At 37.5% G+C, this 21873-nt stretch overlaps 1 protein-coding gene and 1 non-coding gene across 6 annotated transcripts; both read right to left on the bottom strand.

The window, feature by feature from the left end:
- Positions 1 to 415: 415 nt before the first annotated feature.
- PTGR2 (prostaglandin reductase 2) lies at positions 416 to 21870 on the bottom strand. Of its 5 annotated transcripts, none has more exons than XM_059890268.1 (10): positions 21478 to 21854; positions 18130 to 18214; positions 16917 to 17035; positions 9753 to 9944; positions 7028 to 7198; positions 5791 to 6000; positions 4327 to 4448; positions 3131 to 3218; positions 2358 to 2397; positions 416 to 1478 (listed from the first exon to the last, which is right to left on the bottom strand). In XM_059890268.1, exons 2-10 carry the CDS (start codon positions 18164 to 18166, stop codon positions 1402 to 1404), a joined length of 1056 nt encoding a protein of 351 aa, XP_059746251.1. In that variant the 5' UTR covers positions 18167 to 18214; positions 21478 to 21854; the 3' UTR covers positions 416 to 1401.
- On the bottom strand, positions 9019 to 9076 carry MIR7859 (microRNA mir-7859). The gene has a single exon (NR_107839.1). It is a non-coding gene; the product is annotated as a microRNA mir-7859 (primary transcript).
- Positions 21871 to 21873: the final 3 nt, after the last annotated feature.

Below are 21873 nucleotides of genomic sequence, written 5' to 3'. Positions count from 1 at the left end.
TGTCGCTTAGTTGTGTCTGACTCTGCAATCCCATGAACTATAGCCTGCCAGGCTCCTCTGTCCATGGAATTCTCCAGGCAGAATACTGGAGTGGGTTACCATTCCCTTCTCCAGGGGACCTTCTTGACCCAGGGATCAAACCCAGGGTCTCTTGCATTGCAGGCAGATTCCTTACTGTCTGAGCCACCAGGGAAGGGCCTACCTAGCTCAAGAGACTGGAAATAAGATAGATTTAGGAGTTATCAACACTTAGACAAGAGATGAAGCTCTCTATGGAGATGAAATGGAAAAGTATATACAACAGAAAGAGCTGAAGGCCACTGAGGTCAACTGGAGTGACTGATACAACACAGTTCGAATCTACACAAAAGCATACTACAGTTTGTAAACTGCTGACCATAAACCAGCACAACACTTAAAAAAAAACCCTCAATTTTACTGTATTAAAGGGTTGATTACAATGAATAAAACAAATGCTCTTATATAGAGATACATTAATAGGTCCTGAACATGCATGTTTACAACCATTTGTTACTTTTGCTCAGTCAGTTCTATCATTTTTGAAGTTGTATTTAAATCTTTTTCATCACTTAAAACTTGAAGTGATGTCTATACCTATTTCTCTTGAAATCTTTGTAACTATTTGATAGTATGCGCCTACTAACCTAAAATAAACATAGGCTTTTATCAATATAGATTTGGGTTTTTAGGCTATACTGTGGACTACTTGGCAAAACACAAATAGATCATCTTCTGTAGTAAGTCCCTCCATCAACCTAACCAGTCTCAGTTATTTAACTTATACTACTTCTGACACAAAGCCTCTATTCTACTCCAAAAACTGTTCCACAAGCTCTGAATTTCCCCCAACTCCTGCACACACACATACCCTGCCATTAAGTCCCTTTTCCATCAACACAATATGGAAACACTATCCTATTTATTCTTGCATCAAGCTACAGTTCAAGAATTACGTAAAGCATTTCCAAATGAATACATATTTGTAAGTGTCTTTTCAAGTATTCTATTTTAAACAAACATTATAAAGTTATAAAAACTATTAAAAAATATTTTGTATGATCTATTAAAGTTACATTAAATCTCCAACAGTTTCTGAATATCTGATACAAATTTCATGTAATATTAGTTTTAGCAAAAGAAGGAAAAATAGGTCATGTTGACATCAATCTATTATAGTAAATAGTCATATAGGATGTAGAGTAAATATATGATATTGAAGATATAGGCGTGAATTATGTTGTGCAACTAAGAAAATATCACCTATTATCACATTTAAAGCAAAGCGATCTATACTCTTAAGGGTTTTTTAATGTATTGTGAAATCTTTCAGCAGAATGGAAAGAAATCCATGTATTTCCTTGATGAAGATGTTTATGGAGATTACAAAGAAGTATCTCCTGAAATGCAAACTATCTGCTTTCCGATGTTACCTCCTGTCATCATGGACTGGAATGCAGCTGGAAAGAAAAAAAAAAAACGAAGTTATCTGACAACATAATGTCACCATCATACATGTTTGTCAATAGACCAGGCACATATATGATTAATGTGAATAATTTCTTTGATGATTTTAAGTACTGAAGGAAACTTTCATGAAAAGAAACCGCTAGTAAAACTGCTACCAAAGTTACAGGACAAATCAACCCAATTAACATCTTAAAAATGTGTTTTTTACCCAAACTATAAATGTTTAATTGGTGTCTACATCCATGTTCAATGTTACAGAGTCTGAAGACTACAGCAAAATAAGTATGAGGATAAATGTCAGAAAAAACAATTGTAATAGCTTAAAAAATATTAGAAATCTAATCATAAAGTTTTACTAAGTAAGTGAAATGAACATCTATCATGTGAGTGAATTTTATATTTCAGTTTGGTAAACACATTAACCAAATACATTAGATCTTCTTCTTAAAAAGGAAAAATTAACAGTTTGATTTAATTCTCTTCATTTAAAATAAAAGATTGTTGAAATCTGTATGTTAGCCAAAAAAAAGAAGTCCAAATACTGAAAATCTGCTTAATGTAATCTTATGATTGATGACTTAGAACCATTCAATCTAGAAAGTTACCTAGAGGCTAGATAACTTTCACAATTCTTAAAATTTTTAATAATTATTTACAAAAACAAAGAAATATTTTATAATTTGAAATGAGAAAAAAATAGCTCTTAAATACCACTAAGTTGAACTTTCATAGAGTTTAAGATATTTAAGGTTTCACAGGAAAGAAATGTGATTCAAAAGAGAAAAAAACAACTGAAAAGAATTAAAAGAAAAAAGACAATATTTGTGCTGAACAGATGTGTATAGTAAATGAATCTACATTCATCTTACCTCCCATGTTTTCCAATCCATTTATCATAGTCTCTTTGATCTATAAATCGAAATAGGTATATTTTATATTGTTCAGACTTCAGTGTTTCTACTTAATGGTTTACATTTTTGCAAAAGGCAGCAATATTATTTAGCACTTTCTGTCTAAAAATAGATATTTTTCATTTTATATAGCTAGATCAGAAAAGTTTCCTATCAATTGATTTTTTAAAATATTAATACAATCCTATTTTCCCACTGTCTAATCTTCAGTTATATGTCATATGCTGTATGCCCTCTTTTCAAAAAACAAACTATATAAGCACACATACACATACACCTTTGCCTATCATTTGCATGTTTCAAGAACATCCTAGGTCAGGGGTCTCTGGACCTCAGATTGATAATTGCTGATTTTCAACCACAAGAAGGGCAGGTTGTAGGGTGGTGGAGAGGTACTAAGAAATGCTTAAAAGATTTTTGAGAAAGAACAACTTCTAACACATAGTAATATTCCATAAATATTTGCTAATGAATATTACAATTTAGAAAAGACAAAAACCTATAATCTAAGAAAAGTAAAGTTTAATAAAATTTAAATAAAGGGAATGATGAGAAGGTTTCTCAATCAGGAGCATTATACTCCTCTGGGAGGTAAAGTTAATTTATGATATTCAGTATACTTTTATTTTACATAAATATTTATTATGAAACTAATATTAAACTCAAATAATACAAAAGCATATCAAGTAGCAGGAAGAATGATATTGATCAAGAATAGAAGCAAGTTCTACCTTTAGCTTTCCTTCTTTAAACCACTGACTCAGTTGGAGAATACCAAACTCAAATTTATCCTTATAATTTAACACCAGAAATCTTTCTCTGTAGTGGGGAAGAAAATGATAATGATCAGAGACTAGGGAGGGAAAAAGCTCATATCAAATCATTCCTGAATTCAAAAATGTGTTAATTACATAGAGTCTGGTCAAATACAGCTTTAGGTGCAATTACAAGCATACGTATCGTGCTGCTGCTGCTAAGTCGCTTCAGTCGTGTCCGACTCTGTGCGACCCCATAGACAGCCTCCCACCAGGCTCCCCCATCCCTGGGATTCTCCAGGCAAGAACACTGGAGTGGGTCAAGCATACATATAGTGGAGTTCTATTGTTTTGTCTGCTCAGGATCGACAGTCCCATGTAGTATTAACACTGTGGTTTTACTTTGTAGGTTGCATCTTTCCCTACCCTCATGCGATGAAAGCCAGGCCAGTCTGAGCCAATACTTATCAGCTTTGGGACTTGATAAAACTGCAAGAAGAGAACTGTTCTCTTTTTGCTTGGATTGCTAACCTGGTGAAACGCAAGAGCAAAGATTACAGTCATCCTGTTGCTACTGCAAGAGGAGAGTCCGCAGGGAGCCACACCAACCCAGAAAAAAGCACAGCCCAGGGTGAAGAAAAACTGAGTCTGGACACCACTATGCAAACCTTTTACCCAGCCAAATCTAAGCCAGTACTAATATTGAACTTCTCAATACATGAACCAATAAATGTCTTTTGCACTTAAGCCAATATGAGTTGAATTTCTAACATTCACAAAAAAAAGATGGACTGAACAGGTGCATTTTTCAAAAAGTTTTCTGCCAGGGAGCTAGTTAACCAAAACCTAAATACTGAACCACCTTAAAATGTACATTTTCAAATTTTATATAATAGGAAACAATTATATATGAAGAACAATATATTTCCTATACATCTGTGATCTTTATTTTTTTACAGTCTAAAAGCAAAATACATCATTTTATTAATTTTTTGTATATTCTTTTTTTTAATTTTTATTTATTTATTTATTTTTACTTTACAATATTTGTATTGGTTCTGCCACACATCAGCATGAATCCGCCACGGGCGTATGCGTGTTCCCCATCCTGAACCCATCTGTGATCTTTAAACCTATTGAATCTGGTAATATGGGGAAAGTGTAGAACATACCTTGTGATGTTTCTTTCTTTCTGGATTGCTTCTATAGCAGGGGGTAGTGGAGGAGGATAAGGCACATCTTTGTTGTACTGAGAAATTTGACCACATAGGATGATGTGGCTGTTCTGATTCATCTGTTCAGAGAAAATTGATGATTATACCTTAAGATATATACCTTCCCTGTATTTAATGATCTTATGGCTGCCTCAATGAAAGCCTCCTTGATTCTAGTATTTAATCTTTTTTCTTAGTTTCCGTATCAGGGATTGAACCTATGCCCTCCGCAGTGAAAGTGCACAGTCCTAACAACACTGTGGATTAGGACTAAATACTATAAGGAATTCCCTATAGTATTTAATCCCTTAATGCCAATTAATTGATTTTGCTCTAAAGACTCACCCAGTATATGTATCAAAGAGTTTTAATTAGCTAGCAAATAAATCTACCCCAAAGGTTTTTCCAGTAGTCACGTATGGATGTGAGAGTTGGACTATAAAGAAAGCCGAGTGCCAAAGAGTTGATGCTTTTGAACTGTGGTGTTGGAGAAGACTCTTGAGAGTCCCTTGGACTGCAAAGAGATCCAACCAGTCCATCCTAAAGGAAATCAGTCCTGAATATTCATTTGAAGGACTGATGCTGAAGCTGAAACTCCAATACTTTGGCAACCTGATGCGAAGAGCTGACTCATTCGAAAAGACCCTGATGCTGGGAAAGATTGAAGGCAGGAGGAGAAGGGGATGACAGAGGATGAGATGGTTGGATGGCATCACCGACTCAATGGACATGAGTCTGAGTAAACTCTGGGAGTTGGCGATGGACAGGGAGGCCTGGTATGCTGCAGTCCATGGGGTCGCAGAGTCAGACACAACTGAGCGACTGAACTGAACTGAAAGGAATATAGAGGTAAAAAATAAGATTTTGGTAATCTGTAAAAGAATTTCATTAGTTGTCATTGTCATCATTGTTGCTACTTCATTATTGGTAGAGTATTTCTTTGGGTTTAAATAATTTAACCTCAGTTGAAAATAATTTTACATATAGTAAAGGACAATGTAGTGTCAATAGCTAATGTTGATAAATTATAAAGCTGTTGATTAAAATATTCAAATACCTGTAAACTATAAAAATCCTTTCCCAACCCAAAGTTAGAGGGCGATGGCTGAGAGCTGATGGTTAGAAATGAGTTAAAGCTTAGAACTTCACTTGTATAATACAACTGTAATTTTTCACAAAAATAAAGGTGAAAATATAACATTGCTAGAACTAAAACTAATGCTCATAGTGCAAATCTGCAAACAAATGGAAACAGCTTCATCAAGCTCTTCTGTATCACTTAATTAGAATACTGACCATCATGTTGTTTTTCACCATAAACCCTACAAGTTTATAAAGTTTTTTTTTTCTCACTATCAGTTAAAAAGATATCACATCAAATAAAATATAGCATTCAAATTTATAACCAAATCAGAAAACAACCTGACTTATCACTGTATCACTGATGTCACCGCCAACATTGTCGAAGTAAACATCCACTCCAGCTGGGCATAATTTATGGAGTTGTTCTGCAACATTCCCCTCTTTATAATTAATTGCAGCATCGAAGCCCAATTCTGAGGTCAAAAAGAGGCACTTCTCAGGTGTTCCACAAATTCCCACGACTCTCGAACAGCCCAGCAAACGGCCAATCTAGGGGAGAAATTTTTGAAAATTAAACAACTTTCTCTTGTCACAATTTACGTGGAAAAATGTGAAAATATGAAAGATAATACAAGTACCTATATGAAAATATTCATCACAATTTAGGCTTTTGTAAGTCTTTTCAAGAAAGGTAATTTGAAACCAAAAGAACTGAGAACAGATATAACAGCATTTTTAAAAACATTAAGAGTGAATAAAATTAGACTTAGTTTGAAGGTTAAAAATCTCACAATTTAAAGATGAGCTCATAAAAGGAACACTCAAACCAAAAACATCTCTATCTTGCAATTCAATATTTTTTGGGCCTGTGAGGAACTAAAATCACTATTAAGATAAAATGTTTGTTTCTGTGGTTTCACACTTTGAAGGCTACTATTCATAAAATAATGTACTTTATAAAACTGTATCATAATGTTTATATCTCTGTTGCTGTTGTTTAGTAGTTAAGTCATGTCTGACTCTTTTGCAATCCCATGGACTGTAACTCGCCAGGCTCCTCTGCCCATGAGATTTCCTAGGCAAGAATACTGGAGTGGGTTGCCACTTCCTTCTCCAAGGGATCTTCCCAACCCATGGATTGAACCCATGTCTCTGCGTCTCCTGCACTGCAGGCAGATACTTTACCACTGAGTCACTTGGGAATATATTAACCTACCTCTAGAACCCAACAAGTGCTTTCTTATTTGAAGATATTTTTTAAATATAAATTTATTTTTTCAATTCATGGAATTCCAGACACGTACTCTGTGATTTTTTTCTCCTTCATACAGATTAGAGCAATGCTCCAGCATTTACCATGTCATTTTTGGTTAAAAGAGAATAAAATATAAAAAATCTACAACATTTTTCACATTGTTAGGAAGAGTCTAAGCATGCAATAATATCATTTCTACCAAATATATGTAAAATAACATTACAAATTTGTTCAACTGTATATTTTAAACTATATACACAGATCCAGAGATTCAGTTATGACCAGTTTTTTAGAAAATCAGATAATTCTCCAAAAGCTTACCTGCCCAGCCAAGGATCCACAAGCACCAGCAGCCCCACTAACAACCATTGTCTGATTAGATCCAGCAGTTATATGACCTTTTTCCTGTACCCCAATCAAGGAAGTCAAACCAGGCATCCCTATAGCTCCAAGAAAATATGAAAGGTGTCCATCCACAAGTTGTGGGTCTACCTAAAATAAAATATATACCTTTAAAAAAATAATATTAGGAATTTCTGTCTTAAGTCAACAAAGTAGAGACAACCTATGACTTCATGAATATGAACTCCCCAAATTCATATGTTAAAGACCTAACTCTTTCAGTGTGACTTTATTTGGAGATAGGGTCTTTAAGGAGATAATTAAGGTTAAAATGAGGGCATCAGGGAGGGGGCCTTAATCTGATAGGATTAAGGGCCTTAGAAGACAAAGGGCCACCAGAGATCTGTTTCTCCGAAGTTCACAGAAGAAAGGCTGGATGCTGTGTGAGGATACAGGGAGAACAGGGCCATCTGAAAGCCAGGAAGAGAGCCTCCAACAGAAACCAAATTTTCCAGCACCTTGACCTCAGACCTCTAGCCTCCAGAACTGTAAGAAAATAAATTTCTGCTGTAATAATAAATTTCATTCCATTGTATTTTGTAACAACAGTTCAAGCGGTTTAAGCGGACTATAAACAACCCAACATAAACAGTAAACCATTTTTCAGTCTTTCTTGCCAGTGTCTCAAATATATCAAAAGAGAAGAAACACTTTACAGGAAAACACTACACAAAATTAGAAGGTTTAAAAATCTCTGAGCAATTTCAGAGTAAACACTTATCTATGTAAAAGTCAGCTCAAACTCTTTAACTGTTCTCGTTACTGATACTTCAAATGTTTCATGAAAATATAAGGAAGGTGTGATACAATTTCTTCTCGTTTAATTACAGAGTAAAATGAGGTCTCTCAGCTTTTCAGCATTTTACACTTATATGTTTAACAGGCCCAATCAATAGTTAATTGTACATCTCTTACATTTTCTGTCTGTTTTCTTATCTGTAACATTAAGGGAAAATGAAAAAAAAAATTATATAGAAACTCTCTACCATAAAAGTTTTATAATAATTTTAGAGATTAAAAATGTAACAAACCACCAAAAGTAATCAAGATTCACCACCTTGATTTGCAATTAAACTGCCACAAAGAAAAAAATGTCAGTCTGTAATCAGTTTTAAATGGCTATCAGTCAAGTCTGATGTGTAGATAAAGGTAATGGAGATATTAAAGTCTACAATACACAGAAAGGTCTACAGTACAACATACAGAAATATGGTGGTTTGGTGGTTTAGTTGCTAAGTTGTGTCCGACTCTTGTGACGCCATGGACTGGAGCTTGCCAGGCTCCTCTGTCCAAGGGATTTTCCAGGCAAGAATACTGAAGTGGGTTGCCATTTCCTTCTCCAGACATAGAAATATATCCTGTAGGTAGCAGTTATCTATTAGTAAGGCCAGTAAAAAAAAAAAACATCGTGAGATAAGTTGTGTTTAGTAAACATCATTTTTCTATCCTTTCTGAATTCCTCTTCCTCATTTGTAATACCTACTCCTCAAACATTTTTAAGCTCTCCCCAACTGCTCAATTTCCCATTATATCATTATGACAGGGAAAGCTAGAAACGCTGAATGTTTCTTTTTCACTTCCTACTAGAAATTTCTAGTTAAACATTGTATATTAGTACCATTGATAAAATGATTGTGTAATGTCTCCCATATCACTTGTATCTTAACACCCACCTTTAACTAACTGTAAGAATTTGTAATCATAAAAAATACTAAAATTGTACAAAGCTTTTTACAAAGCCTTAATCACATTTATTATAACTAAATTTAATTTAAATCAATTCTAATTTAATTAAATTTAACTTAATTCTCACATTCACTGGTGAGATAGCTATTGTTTTCATTTTGCACATGAGGAAACTGAGGTTAGAGACATACTGTAACTTCCTTGATGACAATTATTAGGCTGAATTACATGAAGCTGCCAGTTTTTGTAGGTCAAAGCAGACAAATACTGGTAATTTCACATGACTCAACCAAACAGTAGAAACCGAACTCAAGATTTCTGCCACAAGATAGAATTTCAAGCACAAACCAAATGGATTTCTTGAATCAAGTGGTAATTGCTTGTTGTTATTGTTCAGTCACGTAGATGTGTCCAACTCTGCAACCTCATGGACTGCAGCATGACAGGCTTTCCTGTCCTTCACTATCTCTGGAGTTTGCTCAGACTCACACCCATTGTGTCAATGATGCCACGCAACCATCTCATCCTCTGTCGGCCCCTTCTCCTTCTGCCCTCAATCTTTCCCAGCATGAGGGTATTTTCCAATGAGTCAGCTCTTTGCATCAAGTGGACCAAGTATTGGAGCTTTCTTAGGAAACCTTTCAAGCATTTAACTATAAAGGGCATTCTGGTTCTTAGTATAAAGCATTTTTTGATGCGTATAGCTCAGGTTTTATTTTATACATGTAAAATTTGAGAATTAAATATGGAAAACAACATCATTCATTGGCAATCTAAGAACTGTCATATATAGTTATAGCCAACAGTGGAAGAGGAATAAAGGCTTTTCACATTCTGGAAGCTATCTAAAAAGAAAACATATGCTTTTATTTTTCCCCTGACAGCAAACAAAACTGAACATCAAATGCACAAAGGAATAACAAGAGAGAAAAATCAGATCCTTTATATTGTACATCACCTTTTCAAGGATATTTCCATCCAGAATAACCTTGGTTTGCCAGGGCCAATAGAAGGAAGTCACAAAATCACCTTTCATAAAATTTGTGTGTTTGCTTTCTTCTATAATCCCAACACCTCCACCATCAACCACCTGAGACAGCTGCCAAGGTGTTATATAGTCACTGCCAGTGTCTTCATTCATTCTACAACGCTGAAAAAAGAAACATAGATTGGGATACTTCTGTCTGATAATACTGAACCAGTTTACTTATTCACCCAGTGATTAAAAGGAAGTATATAATTCAGTAATATTAAGTACAGTGTTAGCCAAACAAAACTCATCTTAATTTCTCTTTTCCTTTTAGTTATTTTTTATCCTGAAAAAAACAAGAAGTGAAATTCAAAAAGAATTTAATGAACCTCAAGCCTATTATATAGAATGAAATAAATAAGAAAGACAAATATCATATATTAATGCATATATATATATATATATATATATATGGAATCTAGAAAGATGGTACTGATGATCCTATTTAGGGGACAGCAAAGGAGACACAGATGTAAAGAACAGACTTACAGTCACAGTGCGGGAGGGAGAGGCTGGGATGACTTAAGAGAGTAGTACTGAAACATATATATTATGATATGTAAAACAGATAGCTAATGGGAATTTTCTGTAAGATGTAGGGAACCCAATGCCAGTGCTATGTGATAACCTGGAGGGATGGGATGAGGAGGGAGGTGGGAAGGAGGTTTAAGAAGGAGGGGACATACGTATACCTATGGCTGATTCATGTTGATGTATGGCAGAAGTCATCACAATATTGCAAAGTAATTATCTTCCAATTAAAAATAAAATAAAAATTTAAAAATAAACTAAAAAAGAATTTAAGGAGCTTTCCTGGTGGCTCAGTGGTAAAGAATCTGCCTGCCAATGTAAGAGACAAGGGTTTGATCCTTGGTCCGAGAAGATTCCACATGCCATGGAGCAACTACGCCTGTGTGCCACAATTATTGAGCCTGTGCTCTAGCGCCCAGGAACAGCAACTATTGAGCCCACTTACCACAGCTGTTGAAGCCTTCAGCACCCTAGAGTCCGTGCTCCACTACAAGAGCGGCCACCGCAATGAGAAGCCTGTGTACTCCAGCAAACAGTAGACCAACACCCTGCCGCCCCACACAACTCCGCTCTGACCCTGCAACCAGAGAAAGCCTTTGGGCAGCAACAATGAGCCAGCACAGCCAAAAATGAATTAATAAATGATTTTTTAAAGTATTTGAGAGGATATGTGTAGCTTCTATGCAAATTCTATGCCCTTTAAAAAAAAAGAATTTACATTCTAAAATTAGATTGTGGTAAACAGACAACTTTGTGAGTGAATTAAAAACTATTGAAGTATACAGGACATGTGGATTGTGTATGTGTTAGTCGCTCAGTCATGTCCAACTGTTTGCAGCCCCATGGACTATATCCTGACAGGTTCCTCTGTCCATGGGGATTCTCCTGGCAAGAATACTGGAGTGGGTTGCCTTTGCCTCCTCAAGGGGATCTTCCTGACCCAGGGATCGAACCCATGTCTTTTATGTCTCCTGCATTGGCAGGCAGGTTCTTTACCACTAGTGCCACCTGGGAAGCCCCTCTTAAATATTTAAAGAAATTTATGTCCTATATGCTAGCATAATACAAGATTCTGTGTCAATGGGTTGTAGCAAATTAGGTACACTGACATGTTGCTGATAATATTATAAAACATCTATTTTTAATAGAAAACAGACTTGCAACATATAGACCATAATACTACTCATTTCTTCAGTTGAGCAATACTGCTTCCACAATGGAAATAACCCAAAAGAGAAATGAAACAATTTTTATACAGCTGTTCATCAAACTTCAGACCAAGTACTACATCATTCCCCCTAACTTCAGATGGATGTTCTCTTTATTCAAAGACCAAGTGTCACCACAGCACCACACCCTTCCATAGAACTAGGGCTAAAGACTTCTCTGGGAGGCAATTAAAGCTTTCTTCCTCTCTGTGGCTCATTCTTTCCTCTCTTACGGAGGCCAAGATGTATAAGCCTACAGTGTGGTCCAGGAGATGGAAGAGATGGAAGCCTGCTCCATCAAGGGGCCCTACATGGTCTGGTTCAGTTCACCAGGGTAAATGACCACATGGCATATTGATGCCAAAGCTCCTGTGGGAATATACTATACTTCTGCTTGTGTGCCCCTCCCATATATCCTTTCAATTTTTTTTAAGATTTAAAAAGAAATGATTTATTTATTTTTGGCTGTGCTGGGTCTTCATTGCTGCACAGGTGCTTCCTCCAGTTGCAGAGAGTGGGGGCTACTCTTCAGTTGCGTTGTGTGGGCTTCTCACTGCGGTGGCTTCTCCTGTGGGCTCTAGCACATGTGGGCTCAGTAGCTGTGGCGCACGGGCTTTAGTTACCCCATGTGGAATCTTCCCAGACCAGGAATGAAACCCATGTCCCCTGCACTGGTGGCAGACTCTCAACCACTAGACTACCAGGAAAGTCCCTATATATTCTTCAAAGCAAGTATAGCAGCCATTGGATACTGGCCACACCAAGTCCTGATTGGCTAATCGAAAAAGTGGGAAGGAGTATAGGTAAGTGAATGATGTCAATAAGATAAAATGTCATACAACCAGCAAAATAATATTTGGACTAATTTCTCATATGAAGATATGAATATAAATCACAAATATGAAATCAAAATAGTATATACATATTAAATATAACCATGTAAAATATAATACGCACATAGTGATTAAAATCAGTCATAAATTTGGAATGATATAAAATTACAATCATTTAATGCTCAGCAGATTCCTTTTTTCCCTTTAAAGATGCCTGTGTCCTTTTTTTTTAAAGAATACTTTTTAAAAAATATTTATTTGGCTGCACCAGGCCTTAGTAGTGGCATGTGGGATCTAGTCCCCTGACCAGGGACTGAACCCAGGCTCCCTGCAGGAAGCCTCAGAGTCTTAGCCACTGGACCCCCAGGGAAGTCCCACTTATGCTTTTTTTTTTAAGAACAGTGTCTAGTGAAAGCAACCAAAGTCATTTTCTTCCTTCTTTTAATTCATATTTAATAAGCACTTATGCTAGTCACTGGAGATACAGGGATAAATAAGACCTCTGTTTTAATAAGTTCTTATTAGGGAAGACAAACATCTGATAACTAAATAATTATTAATTAAAACTGGGATACATGCTGAAGGTCAAGGTATTTTTGAGAAAATCTAATAGAGAGGAATAGTCTGAGGGTTAAGGGTGATTTGCCAAAGTAAATCTCTTTTAAAGCATAAAGCAGGCTTCTAGGGAATAAGAGGGGTTGGTCAGGGAAAGGGAAAGGAAGTTTTTAGATATGGAGGCTTGTTTTAATTTGTACCCAGAATTTTGTTTTTTTTTATTATTATTGATCTACTTGTGTCTGTGTTGGGTCTTCCTTGCTGCATGCTGGCTTTTTCCAGCTGTGGTGGCTTCTCTTACTGCAGAGTTCAAGCTCTAGAGCATGGGCTCGGTAGTTGCAGCACCTGGACTTAGTTGCCCTGAGGCATGTGGGATCTTCCTGGACCAGGGATCAAACCTGTGTCCCTGCACTGGCAGGCAGAGCCACCAGGGAAGTTCCCAGAATGTTGTTTTAATCAGTTATTATAATATGACAGACATAGATACAATTGCCTTGAAAGAAGAATTTATTATAATACCGTAGAGAAAAGGCATATCATATCACACAGGGCCACATGGGAAAGTACCAGAGTTTGGAGGCAAAAGTGGGGAGAGGACAGCATGGCCCACTCTTTATTGAGGCTTCCAGGAAAAGGAGTGGTAAGGTACGGTAGGCAAGCTTGGGTACATTAGAGTTGGACAGACTGAATAATTTCAGTGGGCTCTGGCTCATGGATGTGTTCCTAGTTGTCTGGCACCTAGCCCTTGGGTGATTTAGGGCGGGGTAGAAATATTGATGTGGTATGTGAGAGTCAGAGGAAGGAAGTGGCTGGAAATATGGGTTTTAAGTTGATTGATTTACATATGAAAGGTATGTCCCACGAAAATTGTTTATTATCTCTAAAAATCAGCTAGCACTGGGAGGGGCAGTCTCTCCAGGATTAGCAAGGCCCCTAAGATGTCAAAGCATCATAAAATACAGAAAATGATTTTATGACAAATTATAAAATACAGAAAGACATGATTAATGCAAGGCCTAAGCCAAAAGGCGTACTGGTGTGTTACACAAGAATCAAGTCCAGCAAGGCGAGGGTCAAAGGGTATGGGAGAGGCTGGACAGCCAAACAGGGGCCAGAGTCTTAGACCATGTCCAGAAAGTTAATCTTTCAGTTCAGTGCAGTTCAGTTGCTCAGTCGTGTCCAACTCCTTGCGACCCCATGAATTGCAGCACGCCTTCCTGTCCATCACCAACTCCTGGAGTTCACTCAAACTCATGTCCATCAAGTCAGTGATGTCATCCAGCCATCTCATCCTCTATCGTCCCCTTCTCTTCCTGCCTCCAATCCCTCCCAGCATCAGAGTCTGTTCCAATGAGTCAACTCTTCACATGAAGTGGCCAAAGTATTGGAGTTTCAGCTTTAGCATCAGTCCTTCCAATGAACACCCAGGACTGATCTCCTTTAAAATGCAAGGTTGGATCTCCTTGCAGTCCAAGGGACTCTCAAGACTCTTCTCCAACACCACAGTTCAAAAGCATCAATTCTTTGGTGCTCAGCCTGCTTCACAGTCCAACTCTCACATCCATACATGAGCACTGAAAAAACCATAGCCTTGACTAGACAGACCTTTGTTGGCAAAGTAATATCTCTGCTTTTCAATATGCTATCTAAGTTGGTCATAACTTTCCTTCCAAGGAGTAAGCGTCTTTTAATTTCATGGCTGCAGTCACCATCTGCAGTGATTTTGGAGCCCCCCAAAATAAAGTCTGACACTGTTTCCCCATCTATTTCCCATGAAGTGATGGGACCGGATGCCATGATCTTCGTTTTCTGAATGTTGAGCTTTAAGCCAACTTTTTCACTCTCCTCTTTCACTTTCATCAAGAGGCTTTTTAGTTCCTCTTCACTTTCTGCCATAAGGGTGGTGTCATCTGCATATCTGAGGTTATTGATATTTCTCCCAGCAATCTTGATTCCAGCTTGTGCTTCTTCCAGCCCAGTGTTTCTCATGATGTACTCTGCATAGAAGTTAAATAAGCAGGGTGACAATATACAGCCTTGAAGTACTCCTTTTCCTATTTGGAGCCAGTCTGTTGTTCCATGTCCAGTTCTAACTGTTGCTTCCTGACCTGCATACAGGTTTCTCAAGAGGCAGGTCAGGTGGTCTGGTATTCCCATCTCTTTCAGAATTTTCCACAGTTTATTGTGATCCACACAGTCAAAGGCTTTGGCATAGTCAATAAAGCAGAAATAGATGTTTTTCTGGAACTCTCTTGCTTGTTTGATGATCCAGTGGATGTTGGCAATTTGATCTCTGGTTCCTCTGTCTTTTCTATTCTTTTTTTTTTTTCTTTTTTTGTTTTGGTTTTTTTTATCCTCTGTCTTTTCTAAAACCAGCTTGAACATCTGGAAGTTCACGGTTCACATATTGCTGAAGCCTGGCTTGGAGAATTTTGAGCATTACTTTACTAGCGGGTAAGATGAGTGCAATTGTGCGGTAGTTTGAGCATTCTTTGGCATTGCCTTTCTTTGGGATTGGAATGAAAACTGACCTTTTCCAGTCCTGTGGCCACTGCTGAGTTTTCCAAATTTGCTGGCATATTGAGTGCAGCACTTTCACAGCATCATCTTTCAGGATTTGAAATAGCTCGAGGATGCAAAAAGCCTCAACAAAACAGTAGTAAAATAAATCTAGCAACATATCAAAGGAAAGGAACTACACAGCAGGACCAAGTGGGATTTTTTTCCCCCAAGAATGCAGGATTGGTTTAACATCTGAAAGTCAATTAATATAATAAACCATATCAATGGATTAAAAGACAAAAACCATACAATCATTTCAATAGAAGCAGAAAAAGCATATGACAAAATCCAAATCCCCCTTTTGGGTGAGGAGTTAATGGGGATTTTATTGTTTAATGGGCACAGAGTTTCTGTTTAAGATGATGAGAAAGTCCTGGAAACAGAAAGTGCCAATGTCTGTACAGTACTGTAATGCCCTTAAATATACACTTAATAATAGTTAGAATAGCATCCTTTATATTTACATGCATGTTACCACAATAAAAATTATCCAATGCCCCTTGATGATAAAAACAATCAAAAAACCAGGAATAGAAAGAAATCTCCTCAGCCTAGATAAAGGGCATCTAGAAAAATCCCACAGCTAAGAACAAGCTTACTGGTGAAAGACTGAGTGCTTCCCCCTTAAGATCAGGATCAAGCAAGGATGTCCATTCTTGCCACTTATAACACTGTATTAGAGGTTCTAAGTCAGGGTAATAGACAAGAAAATGAAACAAAAAGGATCCACTAGGAAAGCAAGAAGTAAAACTATCCATGTTTATGAAGCCTAAGTTCATGTGCCTGATGGCTTCTCAGCTGTAGACCTAGGCAACACATAATTTCTTTTCAATAAACCTCCTTTATCTGGAAGTAGCATCAGTGAGTTTGTTCCTTTCAAAAGAGACCTACTAGAATAAAGAGCTTGTACAGAGTCTGAGAGGATTTCCCATCTTAATTTACTATCTCAAGTTTTACTTAGTACTAGGAAGTGATCTGGACTTCTGAAAGACACTGACCAATCATATGCACTACTATTATGAAAACATTCCTTCCGTAACATTCCTTAATAACACCAGGGAATAAACACAAAGGTAATTTGTAATTTACAGGTATCAAGATATATTGCTCAAATATTTATTAATCATGAGGATTATATAATAAAATTCAGATGTGGGACCTCCCTGGTGGTCCAGGGACTAAGACTCTGCAGTCCCAATCTGGGGAACTTGGGTTTGATCCCTGGTCAGGGAATTAGATACTGCATGCTGCAGCTAAGATCCAGCTCAGTCAAAATAAATAAATAAATATTTTAAAAATAAAAATAATAAATAAGTTTTAAAAATAGAATAAAATTCAGATGCAACATGAAAAAATATGGATACAAAATTATTTTCACAAGGCCACAAAACCCTGATTCTTACCATGTAAGGATCCACGGAAAGATAAAGAGTTCTGACTTGTACTTGTCCTTCATTGACACAATCTGGTAAGTTTACTTCTTCTACTCGGAAATTTTCTGCCACTGGATGACCATTTTTTCCTAAAATATTAGACAAAAATATAAAATCAAAAAGGCACTTTGCCATAGAATTATTTATTATTCTTTACATGGTCACTCTAGGACTTACAGCACTCCCTAAATACATATGTGAATAAATCTATTGCTTTGAAATTTCTCTATAGCTCAGCATAAATTCTTCAAATAGTTTCAACTGCTCTTGGCTTTCTCCAAGAATTTCCTTTGGCATGTTGCTGTCAATGTCAAAATCTTTTTTAAGTGATAACAGGTAAATCACCTCATCTGTTACAAAATTAAAAAAGGATTTCAAAAAGCAAAAAAGCACAGCCAGCTTTTTTTTAAATAGGAAAATTAAAATTTACCAGGTAGCAGAAACACCACATCAGCCAAAGTAAACTGGTAAACTATCCTTTTTCATTTTAAGACGAAAACAGAAACTTAAATGACTATTATCAAAACTTCCTATTCATTTTTTCAAATTTATTTATAATTGAAGGATAATTGCTTTATAGTATTGTTTTGGTTTCTATCAAACATCAACATGAAAAACTTCCTGTTCATTGAATCATCAACTTTCTAAAGCGAAAACGGAATGCAGACATTTTAATCGAATTGCTCTCTTTCTAAAACTGAGAAAAGGTAAGTGTCTTCCCCAGGCCACACACTAGGTACACAGCAAAACCAAGGGAGCGCAGGCCCAAATCTCTCAGGTTAGTCCCTCACTTAAGCTTGGTGTGGTTCAGGTTAGATGTCGGGTAGCTGACTTATGATGCAATAGGTCAGTGCTTTTCACATAAAACAGAAAAGCATATCTTAAGAATCAATATTACACGTTATAAACAAAAAACAAAAGCCAAATATATTTGTAATACTATCTTCTAAATATTGTAATAACTTTAAAATATTATTTCTTATTTCTTCAACAAGTGGCCTTGATAATTATTTAAAAAATGATAATATTGTTTAAAGAATTTCCTCTAAGATCTCAACTAGTGTTAGTATCTTCCTTCCTTCATTTACCACATTGACATTATATTATTACTTTTTGTTACTCCATTTGCATTAATAATTATTAAAGACCACAGCTGTTCAGACAAATACAGACAAATACATACCAGGTCTGGAATTCAATACCACTCTTTGTACAATCATCACCTTGTTTGCACAGTGGTCTCACAAGACTTCTTTATAAAATAACTCCTATAAACAGAAATGTTTTAAATCACAAGAAAGTAATGATATATTCAACAATTTAAAAGCTAAAACAAAAGTGCACTTGTGTTTCTGAATGAGGAAAGGAAAAATCATATTTAGGATCCCAAAAAGATTATAGTTTCCTGTCAGGGTTTGCCTCCTCAAGCAAGTATGTGAAAAAGACTAAATCTAATTAGAATATGTAGCTAACAGGGACAAATTTACTGAAGATTGTGTGGAACAAAATGTTTTGGCCTCATAATTCAAGCATACTCATCTTCATGTCTTCATGACTAAGGCTCCTACTGTGGCTTAATTAAAAGAAAACAATATGATATATTCCTCTGGAGTTAGCCAGATAATCTACTGCTTAACTGAGATGTAACCACATTTTCAAAAACTCTTTATCAACATGGAAATTTCTTAATAGTTTTGCTGATTATAAAAGTAACCTATCAAAAGCATTTTAAAATCCTCACCTTCTAGGAAGTTATGTAACACAGGATGGCTAAGTAAACGAAAAAAGATCAATTTATTCTGGGTTTACAATTTGAACTAATGAAAGAAGTAGAATGAAGTTCCAGTGCTGGCACTCTCTGACTTGGACCTTCGTCCTTTATCCATCACTAAACATGAACAGACTGTTAATGTTACTCTGTGTGCCGAGGACTGTTATGCTATGAAATATACATATATACATGCACATACATATTCATATAGTATTTAATATATTTAATCTAACAATTCTATTAGATGTTTTTATTATTATCCCCAATTTATAGATGAGGGAAATAAGTCTTAAAGGGTTTAAGCACTTTTCTAAGGTGGTGCTGTATGCACTCTGTCTCATCACAGCAGGAACTCTATAATGTCTTATAGGGCTAAATATATTTTTAAAAGAAAATCTTCTGTTGACTCACCTTGTGTATAAATTTCACAAGGGGTTAAAAAACAAAGTTTTCCAAACTGACACTGGATCCAAAGAAAACTGACCGTAAGTGGTGTTTAACAGCACCGTGATAGCTAAATTTTCAACCAAAGGAGTCTTTTCAAATGAGGTTTCATATTTGTCACCTTTTTCTCTAATTACTTTCAATGCATGCTTTATCTCTTCAAATGATGCACATGGTAGACTTGTCCAAATATTGCTTATCAGCATGAAAAGTAAACTACTAGTCTTTCCCTCTGTGATTGATGGGGTCGCAAAGAATCAGACAAGACTGAGTGACTGACCTGAACTGAACTGAGTCTTTCCTTCTGTATTAAATTAGAAAGTTTTTAAGTGCCAAACACTACAATTAACTAATGTAGGGTAATCGTGCAGTATCTCTCAAAAGCACAACAAACAACACATTTAAAACATAAAGATATTTAGTTCCAAAATTAAAATCTAAAATATGATACACCAGCTCTAGATCTGAAAGGAAGGGTGGTGGTGGTGTTAAATTCACCCCGAATGGGAAGAGAAAAACGGAAGTCCTTATTGACTGACATCAAGCAAACCATATTCGCCAGGTATGACATTAAGTAGGTTCTTAATTGGTGGTATGCAATATTCCCTGGTGGTTCAGGCCATAAAGAATCCACCTGCAATGCAAGAGACCTGGGTTCAATCCTGGGGTTGGGAAGATCCCCTGGAGAAGGGTATGGCAACCCACTCCAGTATTCTTGACTGAGGAATCTCCATGGACAGAGGAGCCTGGCGGGCTACAGTCCACAGGGTCACAAAGAGTCGGACACGACTGAGCGACTAAGCACAGCACAGCACAATATTCCAAAATAATATAAGATCAATTATCAACAGAAAAATTCTAGCACCCCTAAAAAAGAGAGTGTTATCTGAATGTCTACCTTCCAGCCTAATATACGGGGAAGGACACTGAACTAGGAAGAGCAGACTACATGTTCTGCTTCTAATCACTTGGGATTTGGGGAAAGTTCCTTCTCTCAGCCTGTTTCCTGAATGTTCTTAAGTGCCAGGACTAAGGACTTAATAGCCATTGGCTCCTTTAACCCACCACCGAACAACCCTCTGAGGACAGTACTGTTACAGTTCCCATTTTATAGAGGAGCAAAAGGAGGCACAGAGGTTGAATAACTTACCCACGATCACACAACTGATAACGAAGACACTGCATGTGCTAAGTCGCTTCAGTCCTGTCCCACTGTTTGCAACCCTATGGACTGTAGCCGGTCAGACTCCTCTGTCCAAGGGATTCTCCAGGCAAGAATACTGGAGTGGGCTGCCATACCCTCCTCCATGTATTTTATTTTATTTTTTTTTTCCCTCCATGTATTTTAAGAGGAGAGATCCAGGGATCCAGGGATTCCCGACCCAGGGATCAAACTGGAGTCTCTTATGCCTCGTGCATTGGCAGGCGGGTACTTTACCACCAGCGCCACCCGGGAAACCCAACAAAGACACTAGTGTGTTAGTCTCTCAGTCCTGTCCAACTCTTTGCAATCCCATAGACTGAAACAAAACACACACCACTGCCATAACAGGAGCTTCCTAACACCTTAAAAAAAAAAAAAAAGGTTCTCCATCATGATCTTGCTCAATTATTGGGCTTCCCTGGTGGCTCAGATGGTAAAGCGTCTGCCTGCAATGCGGGAGGAAATGGCAATCCACTCCAGTACTCTTGCCTGGAAAATTCCATGGATGGAGGAGCCAAATGACTATTGCCCAGGGCTTTATTACCAAATGTGTAAATCTCCGGGATTTCCTCCACCTTTTGAGCTGGTGGCTCTCCTCTCCTTTGATATTTCTGGTTTCCTTCTTCCTTTCCCCAAGTCTAGTACGTAGGGATTCCTGATTGGATCTTTGTTTTCTCACCTTCCTCGAGGGCTCCCACCACCAACCACTTACTGGTATGCAAATTACTAAAAAAAAATCTTCAGCCCAGAATTTCAAACTGATTTCCCAGAATGTTAGCACCACAAAGACAAGGGACTCATGCCTGTTTAGTTCAGTGATTTATGTTCTCCCTCTTTGCCTGGCACATAGTAGGTGCCCATTAGTGTTAGTCGCTCAATTGTATCCCGACTCTTTGCGACCCCATGGACTGTAGCCCGCCAGGTTCTCTGTCCAAGGGGGTTGTCCAGGCAAGAATACTGGAGTGGGTTGCCATTTCCTTCTCCAGAGGCTCTTTCCAACCCAGGGATCAAACCCAGGTCTCCTCCATTGCGGGCGCTTTCTTTACTGACTGAGCCACCAGGGAAGCCCAGGTGTCCATTAAATATCTGCTAAATGAAGGTCCCAAAGGCACCTTAGACACGACTCTGGCCAAACTTGAGGTGGCTTTTGTTGTTCAGTCGCTCAGTCGTGTCCGACTCTACGACCCCATGGACTGCAGCACGCCAGTTGCTTACTACCAACAATTCTTTTTTAAAAGAAAGAAGAAAAAAAAAAGCTCTGCTTCTCCTCAAGCATTCCCTATCCCAGTGACCTAGGCAATGATGCCAGCGTCTCGGCAGCCCCGGGAAGGAGCCGGGAGGTCCTCCCGGTCAGGAAGGGGCCCGCCCCTGTTCCTTGATCCTCCTCGCCCGGAAGGCCCGACCCAGACGCGGGAACCCCACCCTTAACCACCCCGGCCTGCGGCCCCAAGCGCCTCACTCACCGCTGACGAGCTCGGGAGGAAGTCTCGCGCGCTTTGCGGAAATCT

Source organism: Bos taurus, chromosome 10, assembly GCF_002263795.3.
Source record: "Bos taurus isolate L1 Dominette 01449 registration number 42190680 breed Hereford chromosome 10, ARS-UCD2.0, whole genome shotgun sequence".
NCBI classification, from domain to species: Eukaryota; Metazoa; Chordata; class Mammalia; order Artiodactyla; family Bovidae; genus Bos; species Bos taurus.
Note: the sequence above shows the minus strand (reverse complement) of the source record. Positions and strands in the feature narration are given on the sequence as shown.